We start from the raw sequence: 23,881 nt of genomic DNA, 5'->3' as shown, positions 1-23,881 counted from the left end.
GGCGGGAGACCAGGGAGGGCCCCCCGGCGCCGAGCAGGCCCACAGAAACCCGCTCCCCGTGCCCCCCCCAGAGTGTCCCTCCACCCGGAGGGGCTTCCGAGGCCAGGGATGTCCCCCCCAGGCAGACACGCCCCTTGGCTGGGGGCCCTTCTGACAGCCACACACACGATTCCGCTCTCACACTCTGTGACGGATCCCACGGGAGCCCCAGCGGGAACCTGACGCCCAGAGCACCCCGTCCCTCTTCTGCCCAGATGCCAACCACACGCCCACCCTCCCTGGACGGGTCACAGCCCAGCTGGCTCCTGGTTCCTGGGCTTTCCAGCTTGGGGCTTGCAACTGGCTCAGCTTCTCTGGGCTGCGATTCTCTGTGCCACCGCCTCAGAGGCCAGGCCGAATCAGACGGGACTCCTTGGGGGGGCACCAGGAAACACGGCCAATCTCCCAGGGCCCCAGGCCCGGGCTCCAGGGCGCGCATCCGCCCCACCACTCCCTTCCTGCCAGCAGCTCAGGGTCGGCCACGCGGTGCTGCTGTCCTGCGGGAGCGCCCAGCCGCCATGACTCAGCCAGACCTGGCAGGTTCCATCCACTGTGCTCACCTGAGCGAGGTGTCCTCACCCTGCCGCCCCCGCCTCAGCTCCCGCTGTTACCAAGCCACTGACAACTCTGCCCCAGATTCCCCCCTGGTGAGGCCACCACCGTGTCCCAGGGCTTAGGGTGCCTTGATGACCGTGCTAGGCGGCCAGGCTTCCTGAGATGCGGCCAGGCTTCCTGAGATGCGCCCAGGGGTGTGGGAGCAGCAGCAGGGCCGCCTCGCACTCAGGGCGACTTTACAAAGTACTTCCACCCACGTCACCTGGAGGGTCACCCCAAGAGCCATGAGGCCAAGCAGGGCAGGTGCTAATCTCACAACTAGAGATGAAGACAACCGGGGTGCAGAGAGGCCCCAGGGATGGAAGGGCGGGTGCTGGGCGCCTGGCGTAGTAGCAGGCTCTGCACCCCCAGCTCCACTCCGGACGGCCTCCCTGCACAGTGTGGGTCCCCCTTCTAAAGGGGAAGAGTTCAAGGCTGAGAGAGGCTGAGTAACTTTCCCCAGGATGCCCAGCAGCAGAGCCAGGACTTGGCCCAGCTCGATGCTGGGAGAGGAAAAGTGACAGAGGCTTGGCCTGGGAGATCTGCCATCCCACTGTCCTGCTCCAAGGACACCTGCCGGCCCAGCGTGTGGCCTCAAACCACAGGTCCTGAAGACTTTCACAGCCCGGCAGGTGCTGGGCACACGAGGCCATGCACACTGGAGCCTGGATGCCGACACAGCAGCACCTTGGAGCACCCCAGTGACAGCGTTCAGGATGGGGCAGAAACCACTGAGCTCCCAGGGCAGCCCCAGTGGGCCCCCCACTCTCTGCCCGTGCACAGAACAGGACCAGGCAGGACAAGGAGGCACTGAAGTGACACAGGGGGTGACGATGTCCAAATTCCCATTAATAAACACCCTGAAGCCCTGGAACCATCCTGGCAGGAGGCTGGATTCCGAGCACGGCCGCTGGCATGACCGTCCCACTACCTCGGGGTCCAGCATCTCGTGTCTCCAGGGGTTGATGTCCTAGGTCTGTGTTCAGAACTGGGGAGAAGGGACAGGAATCCTGGACCCCCTTCCCGGTGGCAAGGGAGGAAGCCCGTGATGTGCCCTATCGCCCAGAGACTAGGAAAGCCACGTGGGCTCCTGTGGCCCAGCCACAGCGGGAGCCACCAGAGAGAACACAGTGCAGTGAGGAAACCGGCCTCAAGTTACACATAACCAGCAGACAGGCGGCGGAAGCCGAGCCCCTGGCAGCCGCACTCACACCATGAGGCCCCCCGCCCACCTGCAGACAGGCCGAGAAGAGAGACGGGAGAAGGGCCTCCAGCTTCTCTCCCCTCCGACGGCCCCAGGGCCCGGCCGCCTCCTCCTGCTCTGCGGGATGACCCTTGGCAGCTCCCGCCACGTCCTTAGGTCACCCCTGCCAAGGCACACCTGCCCCCACCCCTGCCCTCGGCAGCACTGCCCTCCCTGGGGGCCCCTTCCTCTCAAAGTCCTCAGCGCCCCCCAACCCCCTGCAGGCCTCCAATGCCTCCTGAAGACACAAGCGGGCCCCGCCCCGGGATGCCTCTAAGTGTCTCAGGCTCTGGAATGTGATAGAGCCCGTGCAGCCCAGAAGCTTCCTGGAGCCTCCTCTGGAGGGTTACTCCTCCATCTGTCTCATGCCCCCTCTGGCCCTTGAGGGCCAGGGGTCTCCTCCCAGCTGGGCTCCTCAACTCCGCGTGGGCCCCCAGAGGACAGTGCCCTCCTGCCCACCCCTGCAAGCCACTCTCGGCCTCCAGCCCTTCATCCCTCGCTCTCCCAAGGAGGAGGGCGGACAGGGGGCACAGCACAGCCCTCCCAGGGTGGTGGCCCACCCAGTTTGGGGGGCAAGGGAGGCGACGGGGAGGGGAAAGAGGGGCCTCACTCCAAGAAGAAAGGTGGACGGGTGGAGGGCGAGGCGGGAGGGGAGCCGCCTGGTGAGCGGAGCACAGGCTCCCTCCCTCCCCGCGTGGCCACGCAAGCCTGGTCAGCGGCCCCTCAGCTGGAGTGTCTCCACCTGCAACCTGGGATGGGACAGGATGGGAAGGAAGGCCACCCCGGAGACCCCAGATCCTGAGGGCTAGAGTCAGATGGGGCAGCGGCGGAAGGCCCGACGGGGCCGTGGGGCTGCCTCCAGGGAAAGAGGAGGGCCCGGCCATCCTGCGCCTGGCGTCCCCAGCTTCCTGAGCGGGGACACAGGGACACAGGACCCAGAGCCCGCCGCTGTCCCCAGCGTCCAGGACCCCGAGGGGAGCTGCTTCCAGGCCAGAGGACGTGCCAGCGCTGCTTCAATGCTCATCCCATCCTCCTGGGGTCACATGATCTGCCCCTTTGCCGGGACAAGGATTCGGGGGCAGGAGAGGACCCCACCGGGGTCACAGGGCAAGGCTGCCCTCCCGACGGGCCCCTCGGTGCCATTCCTGGGCCCTCATGGAGCCTCAGGCCACTGTCCCTGTGTCACCCCGCTCCTGACCTCCAGAGATTAGGGCCCAGCCTGGCCATCGCTCCCCGGCTGGGACGGTGTGCGCCTGCTGATAAGGTGTGGGGTGTTCCTGCGGCGGGAAGGGGGTGTCACAGGCAGGGCTCGGCACCCGCGGGGCCTCGGGCAGTGCCCACTTGTCACAGCCTCTGCCTCTGTCCACTTCCCACCCACAGGACCAGGCAGTAGCCAAGCTGTAGTGACAGTAACGAGGAAACAAGGGCCGAGGGACAAAGAGGCACCACCCCGCCAGCAAGGGTGGAGAGGACCCAGGCGGGTGCCTCCCGCACGGAGTGGAGACACGGGCCCATCGTGTGTCTGTCGAGCTGAGTGTGTGAGCATGGAGCCTGTGCTAAGCTGAGCCGGCCGCAGGAGAGAGGAGGGAGCCAGACTGGACGCGGACAGGCCCCGAGGACCGCAGGCGGCTCATCTGCCGGGGAGACCGCACAGGCCTCCCGGGAGGGTCACACAGGACGCTACACGCCAGGGCCTGGCTGTGCCCACTCGGGCGAGGCTGCACTTGCCAAAGCACCAGGTGTGCGTCCGACAGCGAGTCTGTCCTGTCCTGGGACTCGGGGTCTGACTCCGGGGAGCTTATCCTGAGGGGAACACTCAGAAGGGAAAGCAGGTGAGCACAGAGATGGTCACTGCGTCCCTGGGAACCCCAGGAACGGGGGTGTGGAGACTGGGACCGTCTCTGCCGCGGCTGAAAGGAACCCGCTTCATCCAACAGGCGGCCCGGGGAGGCCACGCGGAAGGACAGAGTGACGGTCCCACCGCAGGAGCGACACCAGGACAAGAGCCTGCAGACGGTGGGACAGAGGCCCCAGAGGAGATCTGAGAGCGGGCAGAGGGCTGGGCAGGCAGCAGGGGAGGGGAGGGGAGGGGAGGGGAGGGGAGGGGAGGGGAGGGGAGGGGAGGGGAGGGGAGGGGAGGGGAGGGGAGGGGAAGGGAGGGGGGGGAGGGACGGGACGGGACGGGGAGGGACGGGACGGGACGGGACGGGACGGGACGGGGAGGGACGGGGAGGGACGGGACGGGACGGGGAGGGACGGGACGGGACGGGACGGGACGGGATGGGACGGGACAGAGGGCGAGCGGAGGGCACGGGCAGGGCGGGGAGGAAGTGGGAAGGCCCAGCCCAGCGAGCGGAGCGGCCCACCCACCAGGAAACACTCAGAGACCCCACGAGCCAGGCACCGGGTCACAGCCACCAGCTCGGGGGCACGGGAGAGGACGTCCCAGCCAGAAGCATCCGCGCTCACAGGACTTTGAATCAAAATCACCTGCTCTGAACTGAACACCATAAAGAAGATGATTAGCTCTGAACTGAACACCATAAAGAAGATGATTAGCTCTGAACTGGACACCATAAAGAAGATGATTAGCTCTGAACTGGACACCATAAAGAAGACACTTAGGATCGTAGCCACAGGCAGGGAAAACCACGTGCGGTACAAACAGGTGCTAAAGAGCTTACGATCTCGAGTCCACAACGAACCCCCACAACCAGAAAGACAAACAGTCCAATTTTTTTTAATGGGTGAAAGAGTCTTAGAGACACGTGCCAGAGAAGATGTCCAAGGTGCTTAATGTCATCGGCATCAGGGTAACAAAGACTGGAGTCGCGGGAGATGCCACTGCACGCCCCAAACCAGCTAAAATCAGAGGCCAACACCACGTGTGGCGAGGGTGGCGCCCTGGAGCGTCCCCTAAACGACAACCAGGAGGACAGATCGAAGTTTCCTTGCAGTGAACACGCGATGCCCGTGACCCAGCAACCCCACGGCCAGAAGTGAACGAAATTCAAGCGTGTGTCCGCGGAGACGCGTGCGGCTCGCAGCCTCACGCCCACTCGCCAGGTGCAACAGGTGATCGGATAAGCAAACGTGGCAGTGCGTTCAGGGGACCTTAGTCAGCGCCAGAAAGAAGGAACCACCAGCACACAGAGTCACATCCCAGAGATGTGAAGGCACGGAAGGCAGCAGACACAGAAGTACACACCCCGGTGGTCCCTCGAGCACGGACCCCCCAGTGCAGGAAAAACCGACCTGGGGAAAGAGGTCAGAGTCGAGGGGGGTGAGCGGGAGGGCAGAAACATTCTCCATCTCGTTTGGGGAGGTGGGCAGATGTGCTTGACTGTCAACCCACCAGGCAGAACACGTAAGGCCCGACCCTTTACTGTGAGGGCCTGACGTCTCAGTGGAAAGGTCTACGCGTGGATTGTGCCGTCCTCCCCTGGGGGCTCTGTCGGGACCCCACAGCCTACAGCAGGGCCTGGCACGTGCAGGTTCTCCAGACACGTTTGCTGAGCGAGTGACGCGTAGAAGGCGGCTGAGTGACCAAGCGTCTGGGAGGGAGGAGGGCAGCCACAGGAGGTGGTGGCAGGGGGACAGCCGGCAGGTTCTGGGGCGAGGACAAGCTCGGGGAGTTGGGAGACCAGATACAAGCTGGAGGTTGGTGGAGGAAGAGGCGCAGCCAGAGGAACTGCGGGGGGGGGGGTCACCCCAGACACTGACGTGAGTGGGGGTGGGGCTCCCGGGAGGCAGGAGTGTCACGGGCGAGAACTCTGCCCCCGGGGTGCTCATCCGTGACATGAAAAGCCACTAGTGCCCCCCTCTCAGGAGCAAATGTGCTGCTGGCAGCAGGCCGGAAAGTGAGTGGAGGCTCGTCCTGAGGGGGGCCCCGTGGGCGCAGTGGGCAGCTCTCGGATGTCCCGGGAAGGCCACTTGGCTATGGGATGCATCTGGACGCAGAGCCAGAAGCCTGGGGCTGGGTGTGCCGAGGCCCGTCTGTCCAGGCCAGGGGGTGATGCTTGCGGACATGGATGGAGGCTGCAGGGGGCTGGGGGACGGGGGGACACTGAGGTAGAGAAAAGATGCAGCGCTCTGTGCCCACGTGGCGGCCAGCTGGAGAGGACAGTCACCGCCGGCGGCCCATACCGGCACACGGGGACCGGGGCCTCGGCAGTGAGGGTGACCTGCCCCTCCGTGAAGCAGCCCAGGGACAACCCCCGCCCAGCAGGGGAGACAGGTTCACGTGGCACAAAGCCCCTCAGAGCTCCCGGGCATGTCCCGTGGTCACTACGATCCCTGGCCACCGACGGGGAGGAGAGGATGAAACAGCTGAGCTGGGGGTAGTGGCATAGATGGTTGAGTTTCCCTTTGAAAAGCTCCCGTTAATGCTGTTATGATGACGCGTTGTTTCAAATGGTGTTTTAACCGTAATCAGAAATCAAGTGAATGAGAGAGAGGGAGGCAGAACGGGACCCTGGGGCCCCGAGGGGAGGCTGGGGTGTGACTGGGAGTGGCCACAGGTCACAGGCCCTGGCAGTGCCAGGAGGTGAGAGAGCCCGAGGCCCAGGCCTGAGGCCGGTGAGGCTCCTGCTCGGAGGCCCCTGCCCAGGAGCCGGGCTGTGTCCGCTCCTGCTTTGCCCATCCAGACCCAGCCACGGTCCGGGCCACAATCACGGGCCTCTGGCTGCTCCCGCAGGCCCAAGGAATCTGTGCACATAGCAGTTCTGTTCTTTTGTTTCCCCAGAGGATCCACAGGAGGCCACTGAAGGGCAGGGGAGGCGGGGAGAGCTGGGGGGACGGGCCCGGCCAGCACACCTGGGCACTGCCGGGGGCCTGAGAGGCACGTCCCTCCCGCCTCAGCTCCCTGCATGGGACGTGTCCCACCATGCGGCCAGCGGTTAGGACCCCAGGACGGAGGCCCCGCCCACCCCAGCCCCCCACCTGCTCTCAAGGACAGCAGCCCCCAGACCCCTCCCGCTCGGCGGAAGCCGCTGGGCCTGGTTCAGCCGCCCGTTCGCTGGCAAAGGAAACCACAGGAGGCAGCTGAGGTGGCCACGGTCCCTCTTTAGCCTGACCCCGGGGAAGGAGAAGAGGCCCGGCTATATATACTCACGGAGAAAAACAGCGCGCAGGTCGGAGCCTGGTAAACAGTCGGCCGTTACAGGCAACTAAAAATACTCCCTATAATTATGTTATTAAAACACACCAGAAAAATTGACCCGCCCCACTCAGCAAAGGCCTGAGACGGCGCAGGGAAGCGCAGGCCACGCACGTCGGCCTGAGGGTGCCCTGGCGGCACCGGGCGGCTGCGCTGGGCCGGGTGATGCCCATCGCAGTTGGCGGCTTCTGCAGGGCTGCCCGCAGCGCCAGGCCCCAGCCTTGCGGGCTCCTCTCCAGGGCAGAGGCTGCTGACCCCAGGCCACCCCAAGAAACACTCTCACACGTGTCGGGGTGGGCGGGGGCGCTGCCGTGGCCCCAAAGACCCGCAGCCACCTAACCTCACAGGTGGGGACACAGCAACCTTGGGCCCCAGCCGCTGACCAGGGCATTCCTTCTGAGAACAGGAAAAAAGGATTAAAGAAGGAACTTAATCTCATCTGACCCAACACTTCACTGTTTTATGACAAGTATTCATACATTACTTGTGTAATTAACACTAAATCAAAGAATCAAAATGGGGACGGGGCGGGGGGGGGGTCAAGCCTCAGGTCTCTCCGGCCCCGACTGTCCACTCGGCACTGCCCTGCCCTCTCCACCCCAACCCAACCCTCCGACTGGCCACCACTAGGGGAAGGGAGCCCCCCAGCTACCAAGCCACCTGTTCGCCTCCTTCCATAGACGGTCCGACCCTGGAGGGCTGCACTGATCTGGAGTCTTGGATCTGCCATCCTGCCCCCTCCCCGGCCTGGCTGACAACTTCTCTCCCTCCAGCAGACCAGTCTTGCTGGGTGCCCACCTCCCCCCAGCCACGCCCAGCCTGGACCTTGTTCTGTATGGCGTCACTGGCTGCACTGTGTTTCTTTTCCATCTGGGCTCAGCACAGCGTGAATAAATACGGCAAAGGCACTTACAGAACCAAGGCGCCGGGAGCTGCGGGGGACCTACACCTCCCTTTACAGCCAAGGAAATCTCGGTCTCCATTAGAGAGGAGAATGGGCCCAGCCCCTCCCATGCCCACCGCCACTGGCCCTGAACCAGAACCTAGACGCCTGCCCAGAGCACCGTCCCACGAGACCTCGGTGAGAGAACGCTTGAATGAACTCGGGGAAAGGTCCCACGTGAGCACAGGAATCTGAGCAGGCGGGTGTCACGCACGGTGGCTCTGGACACCACGCCTCCCCGCCTGGAAACGGCCTGTGGCCGGCGGGCAGCTCTGCACATTCAGGACCTGGTGGTGGGCGGCTCTTCCACTCGGCCCCCCAGGACTGTCCTGCCCTGACCCGTCCAGGGACCAAGAGATCAGAAACCTGGGATCGGCCTTCAAGCTTTTATTGTCTTGTTTACAGGCGAGGAAACTGAGGCCCAGACAGACGGGTGAGGGCCTGGCAGGTTCGGAGCGGGACAGACGCTGGTGCCACCCACAAGCCCCTCCAGCAAGGCCAGCCTCCCCCTCTCCTCCCTGAGACCTCCCACCCCAGGTTCTCCCACCCCGCCAGCAGGTGTGGGACTCACCTGCCCTGAGAAGGAAAAGATTTCACCCCCAGATTCATCCTTTCTCGCCTGTGTTCTAGTCCCCCAAGCCCCAGGTTCCTCATCCAGAAAACAGGCTTAACTCAACTGAGAGGGGTTCAAAGGTCAGGAGTGGGGCAGGGCTCACATGCAGAGCATCGCCCCCCCTGAAGACAGCCTCAGGCTCCAGCTGCACAGCAGACACAGCGGCCCTCTGACCCACTTCCGTAACTCCTGGAGTCTGCATCACGAGGAAGAATGAAATTGCTTTGGTAACCAGAGGGAAGAAGTCTACAAACAAAAGAATCCACATAAAAAAAGTCTATATATTTCTAAAACAGATAACAAAAAAAAGACCAAGACTTCAATGAATTCTAAGGAAAAGGGGATTTCTGAGGACCAGGGTGGTCAAGAGTGGCTTCCTGTAGGAGGCAGCTCACACCGGGCCCTAAAGACTGTGCTGGTGGGGCAGAGCGGGGGCAGGGGATACCCTCGACCCCTGTAGGGGCCCTGCCACAGAAGGCAGTCCCCTGCAGCTGTGCTCAGAGCAGATGGGCCCCTTTCCCTCTCCATCTTTGAGCACCGAAAGTGTCAGAGGGAGAGACACTGCCCAGGAAGCAGCCCCGGGGACAGGATATGAGACACTTGTCACCCTGCCCCCCCCCCGCAATCAACACTGCACCGCAGGACCCTTCCCGCTGGGCCTGACTGCTGGTGGGATGGCCACCTGCAAGATGACCACAGATGACTCGTCCTCGGCTCCTGGGCCGACCCCAGCCCCTTCCCTGATCATGCACACTGAGCCCTCGGGTCCCGTCAACCAGGCACCTGAGTCCTGCGACTTATTCAGTCCTCGGAGGGGCTGCAGGAGGCCAAGTCTCCCCCACAAGGTGGCAGACGAAAGCGAGACCTACCCTCAGCTCTCGGGGCCTCTGAAAGGGACGGCCCCAGGCTCACTGCCAGCCTGAGAGCCTAGCGGGGTGTCACCACCAGGGGGTGGGTAGGGAACTCTCAGGCCTGGGTTTCTAACAGGGCCCCGCTGTCCCAGGCCTCTGTCTTCTCACTGCCTTCCTGCCAGCCTCACAGGGGTGTTAAGACGGTGATGGTGAAAACACGATAAAAAGGAGGAAGTGTCCCCATTCTAAACGGTGACACGGCAGTGACAATCAGGCTGGCGCAGGTGACGACGCTGGCGTGCGGTGGGCGTGTCCACGAGGCTGGAGCCCCATCCATCCTGCAGGCGGAAGCCATGTTGCCACCCTGCATGTGTTTCCCTGTCAGTGATACAGTTACTGCCTTCTAACCACCTGCCTTTGGGCTACAGTGTTGCTTTTGGACTGCCCGTTAGGTCGAGTCGCGGGGTGGGTCCGTTCCATGGGAATCACAAAGTGTTCTGTCCTGACGTCTCTCTGGAACCTTCCAGCTCTGGGTCCTGACCTCCAGGGCTGCAGGGACCACAGGTGAGATGTCGAAGGCCGTCACAACTTCCCGGGGGGGCGGGGGGTGGCTGGGGAGTCTCTGCTGTGACGAGGTGGAGGTGGGATTTTGGGGGGCAAGGGGCACCCCAGGATGACCCAAACCCTCACTGCGGCCGCTGCCTGCGCCAGCACAGGCACAGGTCTGACCAATACCCTCTGACGGCCTCATCCAGCACCCACCACTCACTGGGAAACACCGCAGAACTAACCAACTCCACCAAAGCTCATCACAGAGTGACGGGCGCTCAGAAGGCAGCAACACAGCGAGGTCCCTCGGGAGCTGCCCACGCCCGGACCCGAGAGCCGGCCTCCAGCCTCTCAGGTGTCACTGCGCAGGGCTCTTGGCCAGCTCTACATCACCCTCCCACAAAGCTCAAGAGAAAATATGGAAGGCCAAGCCCCACACCCAGACACAGAATCCATGAGGGGCATGGCCAGGGTATCAGGGTTTTGATTAACAGACTTCATTTTGGGGACAGTTTTAGATTTACAGGAAAGCTGAGCCAAGTGCACAAAGAATGATTCATCAGGATGTGAACAGCTCTCAGGTGACTCCAATATGGCCCAGGTGGGAACCCTGAGCCAGTGCCGCCTCTGCATCCAGAGACCGAGAGACCTACCCTCCCCCCCCACAAATCACCCACTTGGGTTACAGCCAAGAGCCCGAAGAACACAGATTAATTCTCGGGGTCAACAAAGTCTGGCCCTGGGGCTGAGCCTGGCTCCACCACTTGTTCTGCTATAGTTCACAAGCTAGGAGTGGTGTTTACATTTTTTAATGGTTGGAAAAAATACCAGAAGAGCTCATGATGTGAAAATATTTACTATCCAGCCCATCACAGAAAAAGTCTGCTGACCCTGAATGCGTAGACTGCATCGTGTGGGGAGGCGCGCCCCTCAGGAGCGAGCGCCCACCCGCGCAGGCCTACCCAATTCCCCTCCTGGCTTCACAGCCTAAGGAGGCTGCAGGTGTGCTGCGGGGCCGTCCGAGGCCAACCTGCCCCTTTGAGAAGCTTACCGGCTTCTGAGCCGGACGTCCAGCTGGGTCTGTTCTGCTAGCCTGTTAACGTCTACTCTCCAGAGGCACGAGGAGAAAGGCCGGCGGACCCTGCGCTCTCCCGAGCACATCCCGGACTGTCCTGTCCGTACAAGGCTGACTCAGACCCTCCTCCCTGACCTCAATGGTTTTCATTGATTCCTGTCCTGAAAATTTTCCCAAGTCTCACCACCTTTCTCTGCTACAAATCAAAACACAGCCTGTCTGGGAGCCGAGTGCAGGCTGCTCTGGGTCCCACATTCCTAGCCCACTTGGAGCCCGCTCCTACCTATAACAGAAGTTGGCAGATTCCACCTGGAGTGATTTCAGAGGCTCTGGAAAGGCTTTCAGCATAAAAACACCAACACCCACCATGGTCTGACAAATTTTCACCCAACAGGCAGACTCACATTGCAAACCATTCCATATTTCCGCAAATTAATTTAATCAGACCGCTTTCCAGCTCACACCCAGTAGAGAAAGCCCCGGTGGAGGGAGCGGAGGGCCAAGGGCCGGCGTGCGAAGGGTGAAGTGAGTCTCGGGCACTCTGCCCTGGGCACAGGGAGGCCAGGAGGGGTGCAGAGGGGAGGGGCCGTGGAGCAACGGGAACCACAACTACAAGCTTTCCGGAAGGGACACCGATGACATGGCAAGCAGCGGACACTCGTGCCAGGGTTGCGCACCCTCAGCTCTGATACCAAGACCAGAGCCTTCTGCGGGGCATTCCCTCCCCCAGCCCGGGGCACAGCCTGCCCGGCCCCTCTCGCAGCACTAGAGCCCAGCGGAGTAAGCCAGGACACCAGGGCGGCAGGGAGGAACCCCAACTGTGTTTACCAGAGCATGGGCCTGCCCTAGTCCGGCTGGGCGGTGGGGACGGGAAGGGGAAGAGTGAGGGGGGCCGAGCCCAGGGCACAACGCCGTTAGAGCCTCCGGAGGCTCCAGATTAAACAGCTCCAGGCAGGAAGCCCGCCTTCTCCCAGATTGGTCAGGAAGTCGTGATGCAAATTTGAGTTTTGTTTTTTTTTTAAACACGAAAGAGAAAAAGAGATTCGTGCCCCCCTCACCGACGCCCCAGCCCCTCACATAGGGGTCGACATTCCCCCACCCTCGTGCCCCTACTCTCAGCGCCCCAGGGCCTAGGCACGAGCCGCCCTCTCCGGGGGTTGCTCGCCGCCCGCCCCTGTGGCCGCCCGGGTGCCATCTGCCCGCCACCCCGCCGCCGCCCTCCCAGCCTGGCGCTGGGACGGGGCCCCGGCCTCCCCGGCGCTCTCATGCTTCTGGAATGCGGGCGTCCAGGGCCGCGCGCGTCCCGGGGAATCTCCGCGCCCGCCCGCCCGCGCACGGTCCTCGCCCCGCCAGCCTCGCTGGGCAGCCGGGCCGGAAACCGGGAGCGGGGACGCAGACCCCGTCCCAGACCAGAGCCCGCCGCGCACGCCCCCACTCACCGGCCAGGAGCGCGAAGGGCAGCAGCAGCCAGTAGAGGACGGCGCCGAGCACGTGCGGCTCCATGCCCGAGGGGCCCGCGGGGCCGGCCCGGGGTCGCTCGGCCGCCGCCGCGCTAAAGGGCGGCGCTGGGGAGCCGCGGCCGGCGCATGGCGCACAGGGCGGGTCGCCGCACGTGCCGCGCGCAGTGGCCAGGACCCCGGCTGGTCGGTGGGGACACGAGCGCCTCCGCGCCCTCCTGGTCCTGCTCCTAGGGCCGGGGTCCGCCGCGCCCCGCCGGTGCCGACGGCTGGGGCCCGCGCTCGCTCCGGTGTCAACCCTGCCCCGCAGCGGAGCGCAGGGCACGGCTCTCGGCGGCTCGCGGAAGCCGAGCAGGGCAGGACGCGGCTCGGCAGCTCCCTCCTCCCTCAGCCCGCCCGCGGGCCTTTATAAGCTCGGCCCCCGCCCTCCCGGCGTGTCCGCCCCCGCGCCTTCCCGACGGCCCGGCACGCCCCGGCACCCCCCAGCACCCCCTCCGCCGCTCCGTGCTGCCCGCGCCCCCCACCAGCCCTCCCGGCCGGGGCCGGCCAGCGGGGACCGGAGACCCCCGTGCGGCGCACTCCCCGAGAAGACCTCCACCCTCAACAGCCTTGGCGCTGCCGCTCGGAGTCGCGTGGGGGTGGGCAGGGGCCGCTTCTCCCCCAGCGGTCCCGGCCCGGAGGGCTCAAGAAAGGGTCCCTATCGCCGGGCTTCCGCGGCAGCACGCCACCCGCAACTGTGCCCCGCACTGCAGGAGCAGCTGGGGCTTTGCTCCCGCGGACGCGGACCCGCAGCGCCCCCTGGGGACCGTGGGGTGGCTCGGAGGCCCCGCCCGCAGGGCCAGGGCCGCGGCCAGGCTGGATGTCGGGTGGGAGGCCCTTGAGGTCCGACAGGGGCTGGGGGCCGCTTCCACCCGCGCCTGCCACCACCGCCAGCTCTGCCCTGATCCCTCTGCCATAGGAGGGAAGCGATAACCGCCCTTGGGCGGCCAGGCCAGGGTCTGAGCCCAGGCTGCGCTGGGCACTTCACCTGGCCACCCCAGTTTGGCCTTCTCCACCCTTGAATCGGGCTGGGAAAGGAGAAAAAAAGAGCCGCTCAGTGTGTAAGGCAGAGTCCACCGAGGGTGACGGGACCCAGGACCAGGTGAGGGCCTGAGGAAGCTGATGGGTGCGGTGGGGACCCAGAGCCTGCAGATGGCACCGCCCGGCTCCAGCTGGCCAACCATCCCAGCTCCAACACAGGCCCAGACCCTCCCACTCTTCAAAAGCCAAAAATGGGGACTTTCATGAAATCTGGTGTTTCAGTGCTGACTGGGTTTCTCCCTGCCTCTCGTCCTGCCTGCTCCTTCCTGGGGTCATGTCTGACCCTGGACTTTCTCTAGACCCCTTGAGACTTGTAGCCTCGGGGTTCCTCCCCAAGGTCAGAGACCAAAGGAGGCTGGGGACATGGGGTTGAGCTCCTTGAGAGTCCCAGGACCCACCTGTAAATGCTGCCTATTCCCAGCCTCTAGAGAGATGGCTAGAACCACCCTCAAGGTTAGGCCTGAACCTGGCCGCCTGAGGCCGTCCCTTGGCAGGGATTGTGGCCAGGGTCTCCGAGCAGCACCAGCGTCCAGAGAGATGACCGAAGGACAGCCCACGGCAGCTCTACTGGCTGCCGGCCTTCTGCCCAAGAGGCCAGCCCCCTCTCTGAGCCTTGGGGGGCATCTGTGAGATGGGATGGGGGCCAGCTGCAAAGCTGTGAAGATTTAAGAGGAGAACATGTAAAAGCGACGTGAAGTAACGCACACCCTTGAGGGGTTACCATCGGTCCCCTCGGTTACTCGCCCTCGTCATTCTTAACCGGGCTGTGGACTGGAGAGAGGAGGGCAGAGGGAGAGGGAGAGACAACAGGCAGAACAGACACAGCATTGGGGTTAGGGCTCCCCCCACCCTGCCCTCTGCCTGGCCTGCCCTCAGGGTGACCAGGGGACAGCAGGGGGCCCCTCTCGGGACACTGATGTCCACCCACACCGGGCCTTGTTTGCATAAAGGGTTTAAATGCAAAAACAACAAAAAGCTTAAAAACCACTCCCTTAAGCTAAGTCCTTCTAAGGCCTAGGTTACAAGGTTTTAGACTCTGTCCCAAGAGCAAAGTCTGAGGGGGAAGCAGGAGGACTCAGAATGGGGATGAGGGGACAAGAGCCCTGGGCAGGCAGGCCCCCAGCACCCCCGCAGCTTCGGGGACCTGGCTCACAGCGCTTCCCACCCTCCCGTCTGGCTCCAGAACAAAGAAAGGACTTTCCCTGCAGAGGAGCAGAACGTATGCTTCCAAGAATTGTGAGCAGCGAAAGACAGGAAAGAAACGAACTGTTCTGGCAAATTTAGGAGCTGTTAGAAGAAATCACCGTGTATCCTGCCGTGGAGCGCTTCAAAGCAGTTAGAGAGTGAAGCAACTCTCTATGTATCAATATGAAACAATCCCTAAGATACAGTATTACAACCGGGAAAAGCAGAGGCGTTGGCCCACGCCTGGCCTCCGTGGACACAGAGTCTCTGGGAGGAACACAAGCCATAGCCAGGCCGGTAGGGGTGCAGCTGCACTATCGGATGGGAGGGGAACAATGGTTGCTGAAATGCCTTTTTGTCTTGTGGGTTTTTGCTGTATACATGTATCACCTATTCACAAAATACATTTTACAAGAGCACAGTGGGGACAGATTCTCAGCAGAAGAACTTCCCAACCTGCCGACTTGCCAAGTAGGGGGCGGGGGCAGTCCTGGCTGTTCAGTAATGCAGGTTCTAATCCTTCGCAGATGAGGACACGGGGGCCCGAGGGGGGGACGTCATTTGCCAAAGGACAAGCCAGGCCTTAAGGCCAACTTTCCTGATTCCAAGCCCAAAGCCATTTCTGCCCTACCACCCCATGGCTCGGGGTCCTACCACACTTGTTGATTAAAATAGAAATGTAACCACTATGAAGAACAGTATGGAGATTCCTTAAAAAACTAAAAATAGAGCTACCATATGATCCAGCAATCCCACTCCTGGGCATATATCCAGAGAAAACCGTAATTCAAAATGATACATGCACCCCAATGTTCTTTGCAGCATTATTCACAATAGCCAGGACATGGAAGCAACCTAAATGTCTATCGACAGATGAATGGATAAAGAAGATGTGGCACATATTTACAGTGGAATACTTTTCAGCCGTAAAAAGAATGAAATAATGCCATTTGCAGCAACATGGATGGACCTAAAGATGATCATACTAAGTGAAGTAAGTCAGACAGAGAGGGACTTCCCTGCTGGTCCAGTGGTTAAGAATCCACGTTTCCACTGCAGGGGGCACAGGTTCGATCCCTGGCTGGGGAACTAAGATCCCGCATGCCGTGTGCTACGGACCAAAAAAAAAAAAAGAGAGAGAGAGAGAAAGACAAATATCATATGATATCACTTATGTGTGGAATCTAAAAAAACAAGATACAAGTGAACTTATTTACAAAACAGAAACACACTCACAGACTTTGAAAACAAACTTATGGTTACCAAAGGGGAAATGTGGGGTGCGGGTGGGGATAAATTAGGAGTTTGGTATTAACATATACACACTACTATATATAAAATAGATAGTCAACAGGACCTACTGTTATAGCACAGGGAACTCTACTCAATATTCTGTAATAACCTATATGGGAAAAGAATCTGAAAGAGAATGGATATATGTCCGTATAACTGCATCACTTAGCTGTACACCTGAAACTAACACAACATTGTAAATCAACTATATTCCAATCTAAAAGAGAAATTAAATTAAAAAAATAGTAATTTAGTCTTGGAAAAGCAGGAGTGGTCAGGTCCCCCATGGAGAGAGGAAGGGCCGAGGCAAGAGTGTCATCAGAGGGGCTGTTGTCACTCAGGTTTAACTTTTCCCCAAGGATAACATAGTCATCCTTACCTGTCTCTATACTTACAACTTATTTCTGAGAAGAAAGAACCCAAGTGTCCATGAACAGATGAGTGGATAAACCGAGTATGGTCCCTCCACACAATAAAACATTATCTGGCCATGAAAAGGAAAGTACTGATGCTGCTACAACCTGGATGAACCCTGACAACATTCTGCTAAGCAAAAAGAAGTGAGACACAAATGGGCAAGTATTGCACAATCCCACTTATATAAAACATCTAGAATAGACAAATTAATAAAAATGGAAGCTAGATTAGAGGTTCCCGGGGCTGAGGGGAGAAGGGAATGGGGAGTTACTACTTAACAGGCATGGACTTTCTTTTTGGGATGATGAGAAAGTTCAGGAAATGGTTACAAATGGTGGTGGTTACACAACAACGTGAATGTACTTAATGCCACTGAATCGCGCACTTAAAATGATTAAAATAATAAATTTTATATTATGGGTTTTTACCACTATAAACAACTAACTTGAGAGATTCGCATGAGGCTAAGCGGATTTCCCTGCAGCCCACACTACGGCGTCCTCCACCGGGGGCCTCCCCAGAGGCAACCACGTTGTCTGTCTCTTCTGAATATTGTTTTCCTGACTCCTGGCCAGAGACTTGATGAGATCGGGGATTATTTTTTAAATTCCCCAAGTACATTCCCACTGAGTCTCCCCAGCCCTCCTTTCCTGGAAACAAGACCAGGAATCGATCCAGCGAAGAACAAGCCCAAGTCACGCTCCTGTCAGTGGTTCCCAGGCCTGGTTCCTTCTGAGGGACCCGTCCTACCGGAGCCCCCTCCCAGCCACCTGCCCACCCGGAATCGGCCGAGTGACCCTGCTTCCTCGCTGCCCGAAGGCCCAGCCCTCGGCCCTGTCCCTGCTCAGGACGTGACTGGACCAGAGTCAGCAGTGGCGCCTGCTTCTGCACTTGCAGCTCCCAGTCGGTCTGGAACCTGCCCGCCTCACGGGCTCACGGGCCGGCTGAGTTGGGAGGCTGGAACTCGGGCGCCTACAACGCAGACACGTGCCTACAGGGGCCTGTAGCTGCGAGCCCTTCACAAGCCGCCACCAGGAATGGCGTGGGCTCTAAACCCACACTGCGGGGAAAGGTGGCCCGATGAATAACTGGGTTTTCCACGTGAAGCCACCTTTTAGAAGTTCGTCAGTGGTTTCCCTACCCCCATCTTGGCAGCAAAACCGGACTCTAGTTGGTTGGGATGATGGAGGGACCAGGTCAAAATGATCGGGTCGCGGCTGATGGCCCGGCCCCGGGGCGCAGACACTGCCCAGCTGCAGAGACGAACCGGCCCCGCACCCAGCATCCCCTGTGGCTGACAGGCTAGCGGGGCAAGCAGGGTGAGGGGCTTCACAGAGGTGACATGCCTGGCTGAGACCGACGGCTCTGCCCAGCCCTCCGCCGCCTGGCCCACGCCAGCATCGAGTGCCTCCCTGGCTCTGCCTGGGAGGGCACGGGAGGAGGACTGAGCCGGCAGCAGTGGGGACGGGAGGAGGGGAGGGGGCGGCAGGGGGCAGAGGCTGGGTCGGGGAGAGTGTCTGAAGCATGGCCCTCCCCATGAACTGGGATCATTTCCACCGGCAGACAATGCTTAGCATTATGAGGGGCGGGCGCTGTGGAAAATGTCCAGCACCAAACTTGCACAAAGCAGGTGGGTGAAGGGACAGAGGAGGCAGGTTAACATGGGGCATGAGTGAGACGGCCCGTCACCCCTTCATGGATTAGGACCTGGGGGCCGGGGGTCAGTAGTGCACCAGCGGTTCTAAAGAAAATCAGTAACACGAAAGTGTTTATAACACGTGGAGAAACTGAGCTCGGAGAAGGGGGTGCTGCGCCCAAGGACAGTCCAGGCTGACCTGCCCGCCCTCTGCCAGGTCCTGGTTTCGAGAACTCCTGGGTCTCTCCCTGCGGAGGATCCCTTCCCTGCAGGGCTCCACTCAGGCTACGCTGAGCAAAGTGCTAAGGGGAGAAGACGGCATTTCTCACCATTTCTACATCTTCTTCACTCTGGTTGTTGGGAAGCGGGTGTGATTCTGAGATCTCACTGCCCCAGCAACATCCCGAAGGAATCCAGGACAGACAACCCGGGTGTCTTGGCAGCGGACGGGGGCTGGCTGGGACAGGGCAGCCTCAGCAACCACGCGTTACGATCCAGGCCTGGGAGGACCAGGCAAGCATCACCAGGTGAGCGGCTCAGCTGGCGGCCCTGATGGGTCACACTCACCCCCTCCTCCCTTCCTATAGCTATCCGATCTCAGCGGCAGGGCTGCCACGGCCTCTTCTGGGCCTCTCGCCCCACGCAGTCCTCCGCACAGCAACCGACTGATCTACTGTTAACACGGATCTACCGCTTCCCTCCCCACCAGCCTCGGAGGAAGTTCAAACTTTTTCGGGGGTATTCTGAGTCCTCTGTGGGCTGGTGATCATTCCTGCCCTGGCCACACGGTCTGTCCCTCCCTTCAACTCCCAAAGTCCTGGGCTGGGCCCTCCTTGTCCAGTCCTTGGATGCACCGGCTCTGCCCTGTGCTAGTGACCAATCAGTTCTTGCTCCTGAGCTCCGCCCTGAGGCAGCACCCTGCAGGCTGGCCCCGTGGACCTGCAGGACACCCTCTTGGGCAGTTCGGTCACCTGCCCACAGCCACACACGCAGCTGCATGCAAGAGTCAGCATCTGCTCTCATCTTGAGTCCACCCACCCCTCTAATCCAAAGCCATGGGCTTCTGCCCAACTAACTGCGTCAGCCTCTCCCTGGCCCCAATCCACCCAGGACAGTCTTTTAAAATACTGCCGGCATAAGGCTTCCACTGCCCTTAGGAGAGACCAAAATGCCCTCTGAGGCCATGTACGCCCTCTCGTGCCAGCACATTGCCCTCACTGCCCGAGCTCCAGGGCCCCCAGCCCCACCCAGACCCCACCCTGGCATCCTCAAGCTGCTCCCTGCCGGCCCATCCGCATGGCCAGGCCCCTAGGGAGCGTCACTGCCACCCAATCCACCTCGGCTGGGTCAGGCTCTCCCAAGGGCCTATTTATACACTTGTTTAAGTATGTTTCCCCACTGGCCGCTCCCCACGGGCCCCTGGGCTCCGTGCTTGGTGCCCGGTGCATAGTGGGAGCTCAGTAAATACTGCTGAATGGACGGACGGCCGCCTCACTTCAAGCCCGAGCTCTTAGCACCAACTAACCTTCCACTCTCCCAGGCTTTGGGCTCTCAGATGCAGGACTCCCCAGCTCACCCTGGACGGGGTGGCTTGTGGCGGGACCTTCAAGGTGCTAAAGGTGGGACGTTACAGCCCCTCGAGTGCAGTCCACGGGCCACGGCAGGAGGGGTGCCCACTGTGTCAGGAGCACAGATGCCCATGCTCGCCCTCGGGTGGAGGGAAGGAACGCGCTGGGCGGACGCGGGGGCGTTTTGGCTTCCTCGGGACAAGCCCCTCGGTCTCAGGCACGGCCCTACTGTCAGGCTGTTCACGCAGGTCTAGGCATTCTCCCTGGGACGACTTCTGACCACGGAGGACGCTTTGCTACGTGGGGCCACCCTAGTGGGCAAACGATGCGGCGGGAAGGCAGCAGGAGTCAGGACATGGGGGCGGTCCCTGCAGGCAAGCCGGGACGTGACAGGACCCTGGGGCTGCAGTGACCAGGTGACCCCGCCGGCCGGCGCCGCGGCTGGGCCAGTCTGTGTGCCTGCGAGGTCGGAACTCGGCAGCGCCTGGAACCTTCCCGCCCTGGCGCGCAGTGAGTCTACACCCAGCCCGGCCCCTGGCGGCAGCCCCACCCCCTGCGAGCTCGCCCCGCCCATTACGTAGTCCTCCCCCACGGCCTCGGTGGGTGAAGCCACGTGACGGACAAGGCCCCGCCCCCCGCGGACCACGCCCACGCTAGGCTGCCCCCCACCCCCACCCCACGTCTCCGCCTCCGTGATTGGCAGCTCCAGGCTGAGCCGCGGACCTGCCCCTGCGGGTGCTCGTCCACTGGAGGGCTGGGCCTGGGGTTGGCCCTTGCCTCCGGCCTCCAGGAGCTTCTTCCTGCGCTGCAGGGTCCTCGCACGTCTCTTGCATGTGCCCGGGCACACCCATCCTGCCTGCTCCGGGCTCAGCAAGCTGGCCCTGGGCAATGGGGAGCCGCTGGGAGCTGGGCTGCACTTGCATTTGCCTTTAGTTAATTTTAACACCCTTTGCCGTTACTGGAAAACTTTTAAGCCTACTTAGAACAACTTGGGCACATGAGTCCACTTTTCCAATTTCATGATTTCGAAATAAAGATAGAGTACGCCATGAAAATTTAGCATGCTTCAAATTGAGATGTGCTGTCAGTGTAAGATACATGCTACACTTAGTATGATTGGTATTAGTGATCAGTACTTTGTGATGATTATGATGGTGAGAAAACTGGAAATATCTCGTTAATAAGTTTATGTTGACTACTGGTTGAAATAACATCTTGGAAATAACGGGCAGAGTAAAGATATATTTTAAAAATTACTGTCACATGATTCTTTTTACTTTTTTAATGTAGCTACTAGAAAAGTTTAAATTACACTTGTGGCTCCTGTTGTATTTCTACTGGCGAGCACTGCTCTAGACACCCACAGTGGAGCAAGACACAGAGCATTCCTCCGCCTGCTCTGAAACCTCACGGGAGTTTCAGGCCCAGTTCCCTTTTCCAGGACTCTCCCAGCAGCCTGCTGAGACGAGGTTCCCTTGAGGTCCTCCTGGTAGGATGAGGAGACCGGGGCTTGGCGGGGAGAGGAGACTTCCCGAGTCACTCACCCTGGGGGCAGCAGCCACCCTCTTTGTTCCATCCAGGGATGGCGTCCAAGCTTGCCTGGTGGACCAAGTGCAGATCGATCCTGGCTGAGACCCAAATGCCTTCACTGAAGGTGAAAGCTGCCTCCATACTTGGCCACGGACCTCGCATTACAAGCCAAGACCATTAAAAGCTCCCCCGTGGCTGCAGGTGAGGCGCTCTCTGCAGGGCCCAGGGGAGTCCCGGAAAGCCTGAATTCCACCACTAGTCTCTGATTCCGGTCTGGTCTCCGGGGAAGGAAGAGCGGCAGACTGAGAGGCAGAGGTCGGGGTGCAGACAGAGCTCCCTGGCGCACCCGCTCTGTGCCCCGTGAGTCTCGGCCTCTTCACCCCAAAATGGGGTACCGCTTGTAGGTTTGATTTGAGGGGTGAGACAGATAAGGCGTTCCAATCACAGGGACCAGGGCCTGCACACAGCACACCTCAGCAGAGGCCAGCTATTCTTGTTTTCTGAAATTGCTTTAAAAACGGTAAGGCGCTACACACCCCAGGGTGATTGTCGTTACGTACAAATGGCGCCAAGGTAGAGCACGTGGGGACCAGCCATTCATGCCACGCAGGTATTGAGGTGGCAGACTGGCCGGAGCAGCACCGGGGGTGGGGTGGGTTCTAGGGAAGTTCGGGAAGGTCAGACATGGCTGTGGTCCAAACTCAGAACATACTGCAACTCTATTTGTATTTTGGAGCGTGGCTAAAATGATGATGATGGTGGTGGTGGTGATGACGGCAAGCCCCATATACTTTATTTTATTTATTTTAAACTTTTTTTTGGGGGGGTGGGGGCCGTGCTGCGCGGCTTGAGGGATCTTACTTCCCCAACCGGGGATCGAACCTGGGCCCCAGCAGTGAAAGCGCAGAGTCCTAACCGCTGGACCGCCAAGGAATCCCCAAGCCCCATCTATTTTAAGTGGCTGTGGTCCGGGCATTGTGCTAAGCACTTTACCCACATTTAATCCTCACGAGCCAAGTAGCATTACCATCCCTTGTTACAGATGAGAAGACTGAGGCTCGGGGTGGTGCAGCCACCTGTGTGGAGTCACCCAACCAGATTCCACTTGGGCTGTTTGACTGCAGGTCCCGGCCTTTACCCATCCAGACCCCAGCTCTGCCTCACGAGCCGTACACCCCTAAAAATTTCTGAGGACCCCTAGGGGCTTTTGTTGATGTGGGTTATATCTATCAGTATTTGCCATATTAAAAATTAAAACTAAGGCTTTAAAAAATTTATGTATTAAATCATTAAAAATAACAATAATACATCCATATTTTATAAATGAAAACTAATTGTATTTTCCAAGACAAAAAATTTTAGTGAGAAGAGTGGCATTCCTTACCTTTTTGCCACTCACTTTAATGTCTGGTTGAATAGGAGACAGCTGGATTCTCACAGCCGCTCCACATCCAATCTGCCGGGACGAGTTGTTTCGGTCAAAGCATGTGAAGAAAATCCGGCCTCACATTGGGATGTAACTGGAAAGGCGAGGAGCATTGAGGATGCTGGCTGAGACCAGGGCACAGTGACAGGTTGAGTGACAGCACCAGATTGCCAAGGTCTGTAAGGTTCAGCTGCAGCCTGATGAGAGGCCAAATGTGGGGATGAGGAATTCTGCAGGAAAAGCAAATGGGAGACAGCCATGGTCCCCTCGATCAACCTCCAGGTCGAAAGTTTAGGTCAGCCCACAACTAGTGATCCTACTGTATGCAGACCCAGAACAGGCCCTGCTGGCAGAGATGAAGCCCACGGGCCTCTCAAGGAGCTGGTGGAGGGATGGAACCAAGTCACTCCCAGTCAGGGATGGGGGCCACCTGGGTGGGCAGATAGGCTCTGGCTCAGCCCGCATGGGTGGGCCAGCCAGCAGGGGCCTAGGTTTGAATTTCAGCTCAGCCATTTGCAGGCTGTGTGGCCCGAAGCAAGTGGCTCAAGCTCTTGGGCCTCAGTCTTCTCATCCATGAAATGGGCGTTATCTGTAGCCACCTACATCCTAGGTGGCTGTGTGGATCAGATACAGAGGTATGTGTAAAGCTCTCAGGACTACACCTGGCACGTGGTAAGCACACACACTTTGGCTGTTAATATTCAGTGCTTGAATCCCTTCTCCTGGTGGTCCTTCATCACCAGAATCTTGCTACCTTACCTCCGGACAGCTCATCCTGCAATGTGACCTTGACCTTGCTCCATCTAGAGGTGGGGCCTACGTCTCCTCCCCTGGAGCCTGGGTGGACCTTTGCAACCCCTTCGTCCCACAGGAGGGGCAGAAGTGGCACTGCAGGACTTCCAGGGCTCTGTCATGAAAGGGGCTATGCCCTGCATGATCTCTGCTGCAGGGCCTTTACACTCGCAGTTCCTTCTGCCCTGGATTCTCTTCCCTGGCAGCTCCTTCTTGCCATGCAAGTCTCAGTTCACATGTCATTGCCTCCAAGAAGCCTCCCTGAACCCTCAGATGCAAAGTGGCTCCCCCTGGCACTCAATCCCATGGCCAGGTTTCATATTCTTTTATCTGAAAGTCTCTCTCTCTCTTTACAACTAGTTTCTCTCTCTCTCCATTAGAATGTGAGCTCCTTGACAGCAGGGGCCTCATCTGTCTTGTTCTCAACCTGGT

General features: G+C 59.9%; 1 protein-coding gene across 3 annotated transcripts in view; it reads right to left on the bottom strand.

Moving 5' to 3' along the window:
• PIEZO1 (piezo type mechanosensitive ion channel component 1 (Er blood group)) overlaps positions 1–7,781 on the bottom strand; it is a 50,444-nt gene extending 42,663 nt beyond the window's left edge. For all 3 annotated transcript variants that reach the window (XM_061173017.1, XM_061173018.1, XM_061173019.1), the window contains exon 1: positions 7,695–7,781. In XM_061173017.1, the coding sequence (XP_061029000.1) occupies positions 7,695–7,764 (70 nt within the window). In that variant the 5' untranslated portion in view covers positions 7,765–7,781. The remainder of the gene's footprint in view (positions 1–7,694) is intronic.
• Between the last annotated feature and the right edge of the window lie 16,100 nt (positions 7,782–23,881).

This window comes from Eubalaena glacialis, chromosome 18 (genome assembly GCF_028564815.1).
Source record: "Eubalaena glacialis isolate mEubGla1 chromosome 18, mEubGla1.1.hap2.+ XY, whole genome shotgun sequence".
In the NCBI taxonomy this organism is placed as follows: Eukaryota; Metazoa; Chordata; class Mammalia; order Artiodactyla; family Balaenidae; genus Eubalaena; species Eubalaena glacialis.
This window is presented reverse-complemented; position numbering and strand designations above follow the sequence as displayed.